At 44.1% G+C, this 12,669-nt stretch overlaps 1 protein-coding gene across 1 annotated transcript in view; it reads right to left on the bottom strand.

Moving 5' to 3' along the window:
• CUNH6orf118 (chromosome unknown C6orf118 homolog) overlaps positions 1–6,047 on the bottom strand; it is a 44,625-nt gene extending 38,578 nt beyond the window's left edge. Inside the window, exons 1-4 of the mRNA XM_088532998.1 lie at positions 5,285–6,047; positions 3,012–3,134; positions 1,752–1,811; positions 63–187 (exon numbers count right to left, since the gene is read on the bottom strand). Of these exons, the coding sequence (XP_088389124.1) occupies positions 63–187; positions 1,752–1,811; positions 3,012–3,134; positions 5,285–5,974 (998 nt within the window). The 5' untranslated portion in view covers positions 5,975–6,047. The remainder of the gene's footprint in view (positions 1–62; positions 188–1,751; positions 1,812–3,011; positions 3,135–5,284) is intronic.
• Between the last annotated feature and the right edge of the window lie 6,622 nt (positions 6,048–12,669).

The raw sequence follows: 12,669 nt of genomic DNA, 5'->3' as shown, positions 1-12,669 counted from the left end.
TTTATCCTATCTATGTAGTAGGGTCAAACAGTGTGCAGGTTTCTAGTATTAGCAACACTTACTCTTGGTTTCTTTTCAAAGCATTTTTGGCTTTCTTCATAAGAACCTGCACATCTTTCCTGACTGCCTCTATTTCTTGAGCCTTTGAGGGTCTTGTTTTCATCCCTTTGGCCTGAGCTTTCAGAATCTGCAAATGTAAAAGAATAAAATGTGAACAAACACAAAATGTGTCCTTGGATATTTCCTTTTTTTAAAAAATGGCATCATTTTTCAGTAAAATTCAATTCTGATGGAAACTACTGAATAAGCTGGACATGCGAATAAGCTAACATGGCCAGGCATGAACCAATGGTGGGATTCAGAGTCATGCAAAGAAGTCTTTGGAATTGGTAAATAGATTAAAGGGTTATTAAAAATAGAACAAGCATTGACAGTTGCTTTTGTATATCGCAACCAGCCAATAACACAGACTCAGACCCATCCAAAACCCTTGCTTTCAGACAATTCTTTTGGGTGCTTTGCTGCTTAACAGCATGTTATTTAGGCTAGACAAAGCACATAGGCTGTCAGAGGTGCCAGGTTCATCATTACCTCTCATTGTGGTTTCAACAGATTGTCAATAATCCACAGAAGCTCCTGGGCTCAGTGCCAAAGGGAGTGGATACCTGGAGTGAGATCCATGGAGTACATCCAAAGGATGTGCTCGGGTTCGATGGACAGTGCCCTCCTGCAGAGCCAGCAGGGAAGGTGGGGGTGTTGTTTTGATGTATGAAAATTAAAAAAAAAAAAAAAAAAAAAAAAAAAAAGAAGAGGAATGCAAAAGGATCGGATAGAGAAGCAGAAAGTTAGATAAAAATAATGAAGAAAAAGGTAAATAGGACTTTTAGCAGGTTAGAGATGATTGTCCCAGAGCCATGAAGTGTAGGGTCTGGAATGAGAAGCAGCTCCTTAGTGCTGGTGTTTGGGGACTCCTGGTGGTCCAGGGCTGGGCCTCATCACTGTGGCCTGCCTCACTGTCCTAGTTAGCACCACAGGTATGGGATCAGGCCAAGACTGGGCCAGGCAGTTGCCCAGGGGTAAGGGTCAGCAGGGAAAGGGACCCTCTTTCTCCTGCCAAAAGTGACATGTCACTGGGGGTAGGAAATCACTGGGTGGCAACATTCTTACCAGGCTTATGCTAGCGTAAGCCCCTGTACAGCAGGACTTCTGCAGAACGTCTGCTGCAAGACTCAGTATAGTCTCACTAAAGAGGAGATGCTGGCTTGTAATACTAGTGCCTTCCTCCACTGCTGTCTTTATTGCCCTTCTTCCCATTCAACTTCCGATTTTACCACCCCTACAAAAAACGAGATGGAATATTTACCTGAGGCAGCCAGCTCACTCTCTGTGCAATGAGCTGTATGACTGCAATGTGCTTCTGTAACATGCCCATAATGATCTGGACACAAGGGGCGTTTTGCCATTTGGAAGGACAACTTTTTCCAAGGTCAAGCATGACTATTCTAGAGTGAACCTACTTTTTAGTTTCATAAGACACCACTAAAACAATACTCAGATGATGCTCGTTTTCCATTACTAGTAGGTAACACATCCAAATAAGTAATGGTAAGTTTATTCCAAGAGCTAAAGATCTCTCAAAGGATGAAAAGAAAGACTCATGTCTGTTTGTGCATCTGAAACACCTATTTAAAAAACAAAAAACACTGAGTCCATGGATTAATTCGAAGCTAATGTTGACAAGCAAATACTACCTTGAATTGTTCTGTAGGCAGGGAATTTAGAAGCATCATCATGTACTGCTCATAGCCATTCTAAACAAATTGAGAGGAAGGAAAAGTATTAGAAAATGTTTAACATTGTCCAGGGATTATACAGTCTGATTTCATTTTGGTTCCTTTTGGTTCATTTTGTAGATATGAAAAATAACTCTTCTGCTGGTGCCCAAAGCTTTACTTCTGTTTCTGTGTATAATCCACCAAAGTTGATCATTTGGATTTTGCCTTTGCCAACATAATTCTTAGAACAATTAAACTACCCATCTTGTTTCTCTTCTTCAAGCATGTCTTGGCTTGCACTGCCTGCCCAGTATTCTCCCCCCTACAACTGCTAGATTTTAGTGGTAATTATTTTGCCTACAGATACAGAGGACGGACATTTTTCTCCCTTTCAGTTATTACTGGGAGTCAATGTAGAATTTCTATCATCACTAAAACAACATCACAGTTACAAATCAGAGTGCAATGCTTTAGTTGTGTTCCATATACAAATCACTATTTTGAGTGTCAAAGAAGAGAAACAAACAACTTTGCTCCCCTCATAAAGGGTTTCAAAAATTATCCTTAGCACAGTAAGAAATCAAAAGATAAGAATACTCAACACTGCTCTAAGTCGGATAGGATTAGGACTTTTGACCTGCAGCTATCAAAGAAGGAAAGAGAGAGCGAATTTACTAGTAAGTTATTAGGTTATGGTTTGATTTTATTCCAAAAATCTTTACAGGAATTTAGAATTAGGATTATATTTCCAGAAAGAAAATAATAACAATAAAGTTTTCATGGGGGGTTTTGTTTGTTTGTTTTTAGTGATGCCTTTATCAAAGTGCTTAAGTTGTAGCCAAAAGTTTGGTATCTGTTTATGTAACTTAATGCATTAGTGGAAAGTTTGGAATGGCGCTCCAACATCTCTCCCAGTAGCTGACTTCTTCTCCCACTTCTCCCATCATAAAGAGATGTTAAAGCCAGTGCAAATGTCAGCACTGCATGTGATGATGCTGTCCTGCCTATTTGCTGGATGTGTTTGACTTTAGCGTGTAAGCAAAGGGTCAGATAAAGGTCTCCTGAAAACTATGAATTCCCAGCACTGTCACTATTGCATTGTCATTGCAGCTAAGAGTGGATAGACATGCCAGATGCATTGAGAAAATTGTTGGTAAGGGCTACTTTTTTTTACTTGGTAAAGCAGCAGTTAGTACATTTAGATAATATCATGCTAAACTCGGGAATGTTTCTTACCTTAATTTTCTTCAAAATATCACCAAATATCAAAGAGCTGTTGCAAATATCTTCAAACACTTTCTCAACAACATGTAGTCGTTTGAAATGGCAGGCATCACAGTCGCAGGTTTTCTGGAGCTCCTGTACAATCATCAGCATGAATAGCTATGCAAATGCATATAGAGAAGATGCTCTAAAACAGCTACTGTCAGAATGTCTTAATTGGTGCAAATTCATGCCATTCATTCTGTGAATGTAGTAAATGTATGTAGCAAAAAGTATCATGAGAGGGTTCTCAACTGAAGAATATGTGGTTAGGATATCAAGTCCATGGTCTGTATTTTGATCAATAAGAAGAAAGTTCACATTCAACAAGACAGGATGTATTGACCACCAAAAAGAGGAGGAGAAAACAAAGACGACTCAGATTTGCTGGGCAGAGGGCAATTATTACCTCAGGCTTGCACTTCTTGTGAAGCGTCTTGCTCACGTGCTTACAACCAGTCCTTCCATAAGGATGACTCAGTCTATTGATTTCAACAGATCATCTCCAGGGCTGCAAGAAGCAGCCCTTGAAACATTTTGCAGGTTTTAAAGCAATTGGTAATTCAGAGAGACAAGATAAGCAAACAAATAAATAACTCAAGAAACCCTAGCTAAGGAATGCAACAGTTAAAATCATGCTTTAGAATATCATGATTCTACATATCAGTTGTAACAAACCTTGGATAGAGAAAGAAAACATTTCATAGGCACCCTATGCTACTTCTTTCAAAGGAACATTTTCTCTAGCATGTCTCGACACAGTTCAAAATACTCCATTCTTAAAATTTTTCACAAGTTCTTTAGGTAGATAGTGGACTAAGGAAGTTTTTTCTTCTTCTTCTTTATTACTTTGAAAATATTCAGGTTTCAAAACCGGGTTAATAGAAAATTTGTCCATTTAACCATAGGCTGCAGATTGCCATTGCTGCTAGTTAGCATAGCTTTCTGCTAAAATTCACTGGAGCTCTAGTGACACACAAAAAAATTACAGATTCAAACTTTTTCTTTGGAAAAACTTTTTCTTTTGGGGAAAATGTTTTCTGGAAAAATTGCAAGATCAAATTGCTATCTTTTCATGTTACAATAATTTGCTCTTATTCCCCCACCTCCATCCTTTTTCTTCTGCCTCTCAACCCACAGCACTGGAGGAAAACGTTGTCTGGGGATATTTACTGAGATGGGAAGTAACCAACTCTCTGGAAAGTGGTTAACAGCATGGCAGATGATACCTCCCAGGAGCTAGTGGAGCATGCTGGTTGCTCAGGTAGATCAGATGAATTTGTCCCCTCATTTACCTCATTTCAAAGTTTAACAGATTGCTGGAAGCATCCAAGAAAGAGGATGCCTTATTCCCTCAGTCATTTCTTTACCATTTTCTACTTTTCTTCAGCACCACTAGTGGGACGATTGCTTCCATCAAGCCTGATCTGTTTTCTCTATCAGCAGCCATCTCTCTCCCAATTCTGCAAATATCACTGCTTACTCATCTGAATCACTAATAAATTAGCTGGCATCTTTCTTACAAATAAGCAAGATCTGGCCATAATTGAAGGAAGAGTTGCCTCTTTCAAAAAGTGACCCTTATATACATGAAATGCCCGTTGTTTCCTTCCTCACAGTAGCAGTAGCTGTTTCTTACGTTACCCAGGCTCAGCAGCTCTCACTAAGCTCCATCGCTAACTCCTGTGAGTTCAGTATCTTAGTTCTGCCGCCCGGCTCCCACGGGTGGCTTTGGGGGGATTGATGAGATTGCTACTGCTCCTCCCAGGCAGCCTCACCTTGAGCACCGCAGCAGCTTCAGCTAGGTGCATTAATTCAGCAAAATTTCTCCTGCATCCCCTTAACTGGCAACAGTCTATGTGCAAAGATGTACTCCATAAAACACATTAAGAAGGTAGCTTCTTTTTCCTTGCTGCTGCTGAGCAAGAGGCTGGTTCCTGTGGAGCTGCTGGCCCAGATTCTGTGTTACTTTGTACCTAACCCACACTTCCACATGAAGATGTGGAAGAGGCCATGGCAGAGCAGAGCTCTGGGCTCCATTTTTTGGAGCACGTCAAACATGCATCTTGAAAGTGGGTGACTGAGCCATGGGATCAGCTCTCTGACAAGCACAATACACAGTTGTTTTTGCTTAAACCATTCTTTTTCCCTGAAACTCACATAACCAGCCCTAGAACAATCCATTCTCCCAGAAAGGTTTTGGAAAATTTATCTTTCTATCAATTCTGGGGACTCTCTTCTCTTACCTTAGTTAATTTCATTTCATGCTGCTCTGATATTTTGCTCCCTGTGAAATCATTCCGTAGTAACTCACGCTTTGCTATGAACTCCCTCTGGAAATGTAGGAACTTGTTAAACTGATCAGTTTTAGTTATACCAGCCAAGTATGAAGGTATAAACTGGTATTCCTCCTTGGCAGGTTCAGCAACAGACTGTCGGCTGTTCTTAACTGGTTTGTTTTTCAGCACCATAATCTCTGGCACATCTAACTCATCTCTTTTGAGACACATACTGAGTCTGTCAGTTCCCTCCTCTACTTTCTTTTTAGGCTCTTTCAGGTTTAAACTTTCCAGTGGAGTTGATGATACATCTGCTGGGGGGCCAACCCTAGACACAGATGATTGTGGATATCTCTTGGTAGGGAAGGAAGAGTCCGTATGTGCTGGAGGTGGAGGGATGCAGGAATAAAAGTTACTTGAAAATTTTGTCATCTTCTTAGAGCTCTCAGTTTGAGTCAGGAATTGATCTCTTTCTCTCATGAAGCTGGTTTGCTTCCTGGAAGAATCCCACTGTCCCTGTTTTATTTTCTCTGAAGGTTTATAAAGCTTGTTATGGTTTAAATGTCCTGAGGTATAAAGTGCTATATCATTTTTGTGGGCTATTTCCATGCTATCTAGGAGATGAGTCAGGCTTCTTATTTTCCAGCTTCTCTCCATGGTGGACTGCTGTAGTTTAAAAGAAAGAAGAAAGACAAAATCCACCTTAAAAAAAAAAAAAAAAAAAAAAAAAGAAAAAAAGAAGTGCTTTAGATGGCAGCAAAGTTCAAAACTCTACCAGTTCTATAAGAGAGTATTTTAAAGAGAGTTAGCCTAAGAAAATCTGCTATCTTCCTTCTGTACATGACAGTATACAGATAATCAGACCTAGACTAGCTAGGTTTCTGCTAAGCTCAGCATTTGCCCACACTTGTTACCAACTCTCTGTCTTTCTTCCCCAGGGCTTCCCCTGAAGTTTGCTGCTTCAAACAGCAACATGCTCTACTAGTTAGTTAACACCGGGCCTGAGATTGATCCTTTTCTACTGTATGTCAAATAAGCTGTTTCAGAAACACCTACCATTCTTACTGGAGTTTTGCTTTAGAAACTCAGACCTCCTAATTTTAAATCTAACTTTCTTCCATGTCAGGTTATAATTTGTTACATGCCAATCTTGCACCAATGTAGTTCTTCAGCTTCAGTATTCTTTCCTTGTCAGATACTCCTTAAAATGTATTTTACACAGAGGAATCATGGCTTGCTTTTGCTCAAAGAAAGGAACAAAACTCAGCATGTATTAACTTGTTCATCTATAAACATTTTTTTGTAAGGTAGGTTCTCCATTCCTCTGATCATTTGAATCATTATGCTCTGTTCCTCTCAAAATTTCACCAAATCACTGAGCACAGTCAGCTAGAGCAGGACCATGTCCAAATGGGTTTTGAGCATCTCTGAGGATGCAGAACCTGCAACCTCTCTGGGCAACTTGCTCTAGCATTCAATCACCCTCGCAAAGAAAAGGTTTTTTCACCTGTTTAAGTGGAATTTCTTGTGTTTCAGTTCAGGACTTTTTTGCCCTGAAGGGATGAGACAACAAATCCCACAGCAGTGGAGTTCGAGGACAAGAGGTTTCTAAAGATGTCCCATCAGGGATGCCAGTTTGGAGGATAACAGTGTAAGACCAAAGGCATCAGGAGCGAACAGAGGCACAGGCTGGTACTCAGGCTAGCTCTCCATACCTCACACAGATTTTAAAGCAGCTGCATACTCTGGCAAATGCCTACCCAATGTACAGAAAACTTGGAGCCTGCTGGAGGCCATACTAGAAGGGAAGGGCACAGCCCGACCTCAGCACATCTGCTCCCCAAAACCACTGGCAGCCCATAAGAAAGCAGATGAGAAAGGCAAAAGTATGTTTGTGTTCGTTTGTAGCATATAACCTGATGTCCAGGTGGCACTTGCTCTCACTGCTGGTAGCTTTGGATAGGCCAAGCTGCCCTCCTTTTAGCCCAGGTGTGTAGCCTTCCTAACCTTCTTAAGATGATGACAAGTTAATGTGGACAACACAGGTGCTTCTTATCCTCTCCTATCTCCTCAGTCAAGTTAGTCTGCTTTTTTTTTCCCCCCACTATATTAGCAGTGCTCCAGTAATTTTCCAGGAGAGCTGACCCTGCCCTGTGGTGGCAGACATGGAGAGATGGCATCAGCACCTGTGGCAAGGTGTGCCCATGACCAGGAAAGCCAGCAGTGCCATTCGGTGACGACTGTGTCATTCTGAAATGGAGGAGAGGTTCCTCTTCATAAAGGGACATAAGCCCTGAACAGAGACTTCTGGAAACACTACTCTGTTTTAAACATTAACATAATCAGTTAAGTACATGAATGTTAAGCAAAAGAGCAAAGGAATATTGCTCAGTGGAGAAGGGGATGGAAGAGAGCAAAAATTGCAAAGTAAGATTTTCCTTCACTTATCACTGAAAAGGTGAAAGGTGACTAGCACAGGCAACATCAGTGAGAGAAGGGTAAATAAATGCTATAAAAAATAGCCTTGATGAGGATCAAGTAGATTAGGGAGCACTTGGAATAACATGTTACTAATTTGGCTGAACCTGATAAACATCTGTCTGGCATATGTGAAACGCTGGCTGAAACAGTCTCAGAACCGTTAACAGTTATTTTGAGAAGAACAGCTGGGGACAGATGAGTCACCAATGGTGGGAACAGTGCAAGCACAGGGTCTGTCTCTGAAAGAAGAGGTGAGGGGAGAGAGAAGAGAAGGAGCTCAGTGTCTTTCACTTCCGAAAAAGTGACAGATGACATGAAACAAGGAAGGTTTGCAGACATTATCATGGACAAGACTAGAATTCAAAATGATTTTGATAAGTTGAAGAAATTCTGAAAACATCCAGATGATCCTTAATATGTGCAGAAAAAATCTGCCGCCCAGAGGTCAACAACAGCTGCCTTTGTAGGAAATAATTTAGAAAATATCTGGGGAATATACTGGATCATAAGGCAAACACAAATCAACACTATACATGCCAGTGAACAAGATCATCATACGGGGCAAGATCATCATGCTGGGATGAACGGACAGGTGTTCAGTGTGTGGAAAGTGGAAATACTCCTCTCAGTGTGTCCAGAACAGAAGTGGCCTCAGCCAAATATTGTGCCCAGTTTCAGGCACTGCTCTCTGGAAAAATTTAGGACAACTGGAGGATTCCAGAGGAGAGTGAATCAAAATCACGACTGAGAATAAAAGAAGTTGGTGTGCAAGGAAATTCACTGAGGCCTGCAGAAGAGATCGAAGAAAGATATAGCAACAAACAAAAAAAACTCCAAAACTCACATACTTCTAGCATAGCTGCAAAGGGTCTAGCAGTTCAGATACGAAAAAAAATGTGTCCAGTGTTAAGAGAAATCCTTGCTTTTCCCATTTCTAAATGAGTGAGAGTGAGTAGTTTGGGATGGCCAAAAGCAAATTGTAACTGCTCTTGCTACCAGGAAACTGGGAACACATACAGGCTTCCAGAAATTCAATCCTGATATGTCAGTTTAGACAACATGATAGAAATCCACAACATTGACCTGACTTCCTTGGCTGTTAAATCATGTTTGAAGACCACATTTAAATGTGATGCAATCAGGGCCTTCACATAGTGAAGCACAATAAATTTAGTGGAATTGACTTTCTAGAGGGGAGAGCTTTAGGAGAAAGTACGAGAAAGCTTGGGGCTTTGGATAGAACAGAGTATGTTTCATAAACAGATCTAATCAGGCAGGACCATATTATTCCTTCAACAACAATATGACACAGGGAACAAGGGTGAAGAAAATAAATCATTCAATTCTTCCTCACTGACACCCCACTTCTATCCTTTCTTTTTTAATTGTCACTTGTAATTCCAGAACAGTTTAATTATTACTGTAACACTCTTGTGCTGGTGGGATGGAAATGAACAAAATAATAAGATTGTGATTTTTTTGATAGAAAGTCGTGAGAGAAAAGAAGGGCATATTGCAGGGTGTCAAGCAAGGGAGAGGCAGTGGCGGCTACTAGTGAGGAGGATCTGCCTAACCAGTTACATTAACGCATCTTTTCTTTCTTTAAATGAAGCCAAAAATCCTCTTATGTAAGTTGCCATTATTTATCCCAAAAATGTAGATCTCGGCTAACTAGGCATAAAGCAGAAAATGAACTAATACTGTATGCCCATCCAGAATATAGCTTGGGAATGTCCTGAGTGAGGTCTAGAGCCAGACTGGAATAAATGCATTCTCAGATGCTGCCATTTTTGGGTACATCGCGGTAGGCTCAAAGTATCACCACAGAAGCACCCCTGAGTGGAGGTGAAGCTTTAGGATCTAAGTAGAAGGGAGATGAGGCAAAGCGTGTGGTAAGGCATGAAGCAAAAGGAAGCTAACTGTGTTATATAAAGCTTTCCTTGACTAGTCCAGTAGCAGTCTCCTGACTAACTACCTCAACAAGTGTGTAGCACAGGTGAACACCTCAGAGTCTGCATTTGCTTTCTGGGGACAGATCTGTGCTCTAGCACTCGTTTCTTGCTGTAGGTGAGAGGCTGACAGGATGAATGGTCTGGAAATGCCCACAGGTGCTGGGCATCAGGCCAGGGAGGACAGGCTGTTCTTTCAACATGGCCACCATTGCTGGTAAAGGCAGACTGCTTCCCAAAGCTCATTGCACTGTGTGTCTGCCACCATTTGCCTCTTCAGTCTACAGAAAAAAAAAAAATGTATTGCTCCGAGGAAGAACGTCTTCAAACGTATTTGTATAGCACAAACACAAGAGATTGGGGAACTACATACTTATGTTTGGGAAACTACCCCCACAAAAAGTGGGGTAGAAAAATCTCCCAGGAAGACTTTGACAGGCTGCAGGAATCAGCCAATAGAAGCATCGTTAAAGGCGACAAGGAAATATGCAAGGTCGTTATCTGGGATGGACTAATCCCACACAGCAGCAGACTGGATAGATAAATAGCTTTGAAGAAAAAGAAGTGGGGGTCCTTGTGAGAAAGTTGTGTGAGCCACTAGTGTCCCTGTCATAATGAAAGCTGGTCACACACCTAGCTGCATAAGCAAGCACACAGTCAGCAAAGGAAAACACTTAGTCTCCACAGGCTACACCAGGAACTGTGTTGAGTCATTGCCCCTCCAGCACAAAAGACGTGATAACAAACTGGAGAGTCCAGCAGAGAAGCACTGAGGCTGCAAAAAGACTGGAGCACAGTGGCACCTCAGGTAAATCTGAGTTTGGGTAGCACAGACATGAGACCTCTAAGGCGGGGAGCAGGAAACAAATCAAAGTCTTCTATAACCCTGTGTGGAAGAGAAGAAAGACGGAAAGGGTATGTGGCAAGAGCCACATTCTGCAACAAGGGAAAACAAAAACAAAAACAAACAACGACAACAAAAAGTCAGCCATAATGAAAAAGTTCTTCATAGTGAGAATGGTTCAGCTCTGGAGCATGTGCACAGAGAGGCTATGAAGTCTCTGCCCTTGGAAACACAGCTCTGCTGGCTAAGGCCCAGAAAGTCTGACTGAATGGTGTTAACCTCGCTTGGAGCAGGGATGAACTGAGGACCTCGAAAGGTGCTTTCTCACCTAACCTTTTCCTAGGAACATTTTTAGCTTGCAAATGAAACACAGGAAAGATTGAAAATATTCCAATATGCTTCATTTCATCTTTTGCCTTGTGCTTTAAAGCTGTGCACTGCAGGTGGCAGAGATGCAATGGAAAAGCAGTGGTTGTGTTACTGCAGCCAGAGTAAGGCAGGGTGTGTAGGAGGAGGTAGTCTCTTTTATTAGACCAACCAGTATAGTTAGAAAAACTTGGACAAGATTTCAGGCACGTGAATCCTTCCTCAGCCCTAAAATAGAAGCAGCCCACTTGAATGCTAAATGCAGGCTGAAAGCAGTTACTCTGGATTTAGCTGGCTATATTTATCGAGCAGACCATCTGAGGGGAAAAAAAAAATACGAAAATGGCACTTGTAGCATGGAAGAGCTGTTCACCACATTTTCATCTCTGCTCTTGATGCCGCCTGAGAGAGCAAGGGGGGATATTTTTACCAAGGGAACATGAGGGAGGAAAAGAGATCAGAAACACAATAAAGATGTTAAGCAGAGCCAAGCAGAGCTTCCTGGGACCTAGGGAAACTTGTGCTGGCTCTGGGACGAGGACACAGAGCAAGGCACATGGATTAAAAAAACCACTCATGGTGCCACAGAGACTCGCCAGGTGCCACAGACGCGGTGTTTCGTGTCCACGACCCCGGAATGGCTGTGGCAGGTGCCTCAGACACACCGTGCGGCAGGAGGAAGGCCCCGCATACCCTTCACCTCGCCCCAACCCCGCGCTTGGCACCAAGCGCCACCGCCCTGCGCCCCTGTGCCCGTGTGTCTGCCCACCTGCCGCCCCGCGCAGGGCAACCGCATCGACACCGCCCTGCACCCCCATGCCCGTGTGTCTGCCCACCTGCCGCCCTGCGCGGGGCGACTGTGTCGACACCACCCTGTGCCCCCGTGCCTGTGTGTCTGCCCACCTGCCGCCCCGCGCGGGGCGACCGTGTCGACACCGCCCTGCGCCCCCATGCCCGTGTGTCTGCCCACCTGCCGCCCCGCGTGGGGCGACCGCGTCGACACTGCCCTGCGCCCCCGCGCCCGTGTGTCTGCCCACCTGCCGCCCCGCGTGGGGCGACCGCGTCGACACTGCCCTGCACCCCCATGCCCGTGTGTCTGCCCACCTGCCGCCCCGCGTGGGGCAACCGCGTCGACACTGCCCTGCGCCCCCGCGCCCGTGTGTCTGCCCACCTGCCGCCCTGCGCGGGGCGACCACGTCGACACCGCCCTGCGCCCCCATGCCCGTGCGTCTGCCCACCTGCCGCCCTGCGCGGGGCGACCACGCCAGCACTGCTGCTGCCCCCGTGCCCGTGTGTCTGCTCACCTGCCGCCCCGCGCGGGGCGACCGCGTCGACGCCGCCCTGCGCCCCCGTGCCCGTGTGTCTGCCCACCTGCCGCCCTGCGCGGGGCGACCGTGTCGATGCCGCTGCTGCCACCAACGGCCGCGGGGCCCGCCCGCCCGTATTGCGCTGTCACCACGGACACCAGCCGTCGCCCCCGGCCACGTCCCACAGCGTGAGCCTCCTGGCCCTGGCATCCGTTCCCCAAATCTCCTCCTAGACCCTCCTTCCCTTGTCCAAAATCACCGGTTACTGAAGGAGAAGATGAAGAGAAGGAAGAAAAGGAAGAGCCATTTGCTCTGACACATTCTACTCGGGCATACTTTTTTTTCTCCCTTCTCATTTTCTATTCCTGCCATGTCTTTGATTGGATTTAATTTCAGAATTTGCCC

This window comes from Tinamus guttatus, unplaced genomic scaffold (genome assembly GCF_059628265.1).
Source record: "Tinamus guttatus ecotype Peru unplaced genomic scaffold, ASM5962826v1 Tinamus_guttatus_pri_ptg000473l, whole genome shotgun sequence".
Taxonomy (NCBI): domain Eukaryota; kingdom Metazoa; phylum Chordata; class Aves; order Tinamiformes; family Tinamidae; genus Tinamus; species Tinamus guttatus.
Note: the sequence above shows the minus strand (reverse complement) of the source record. Positions and strands in the feature narration are given on the sequence as shown.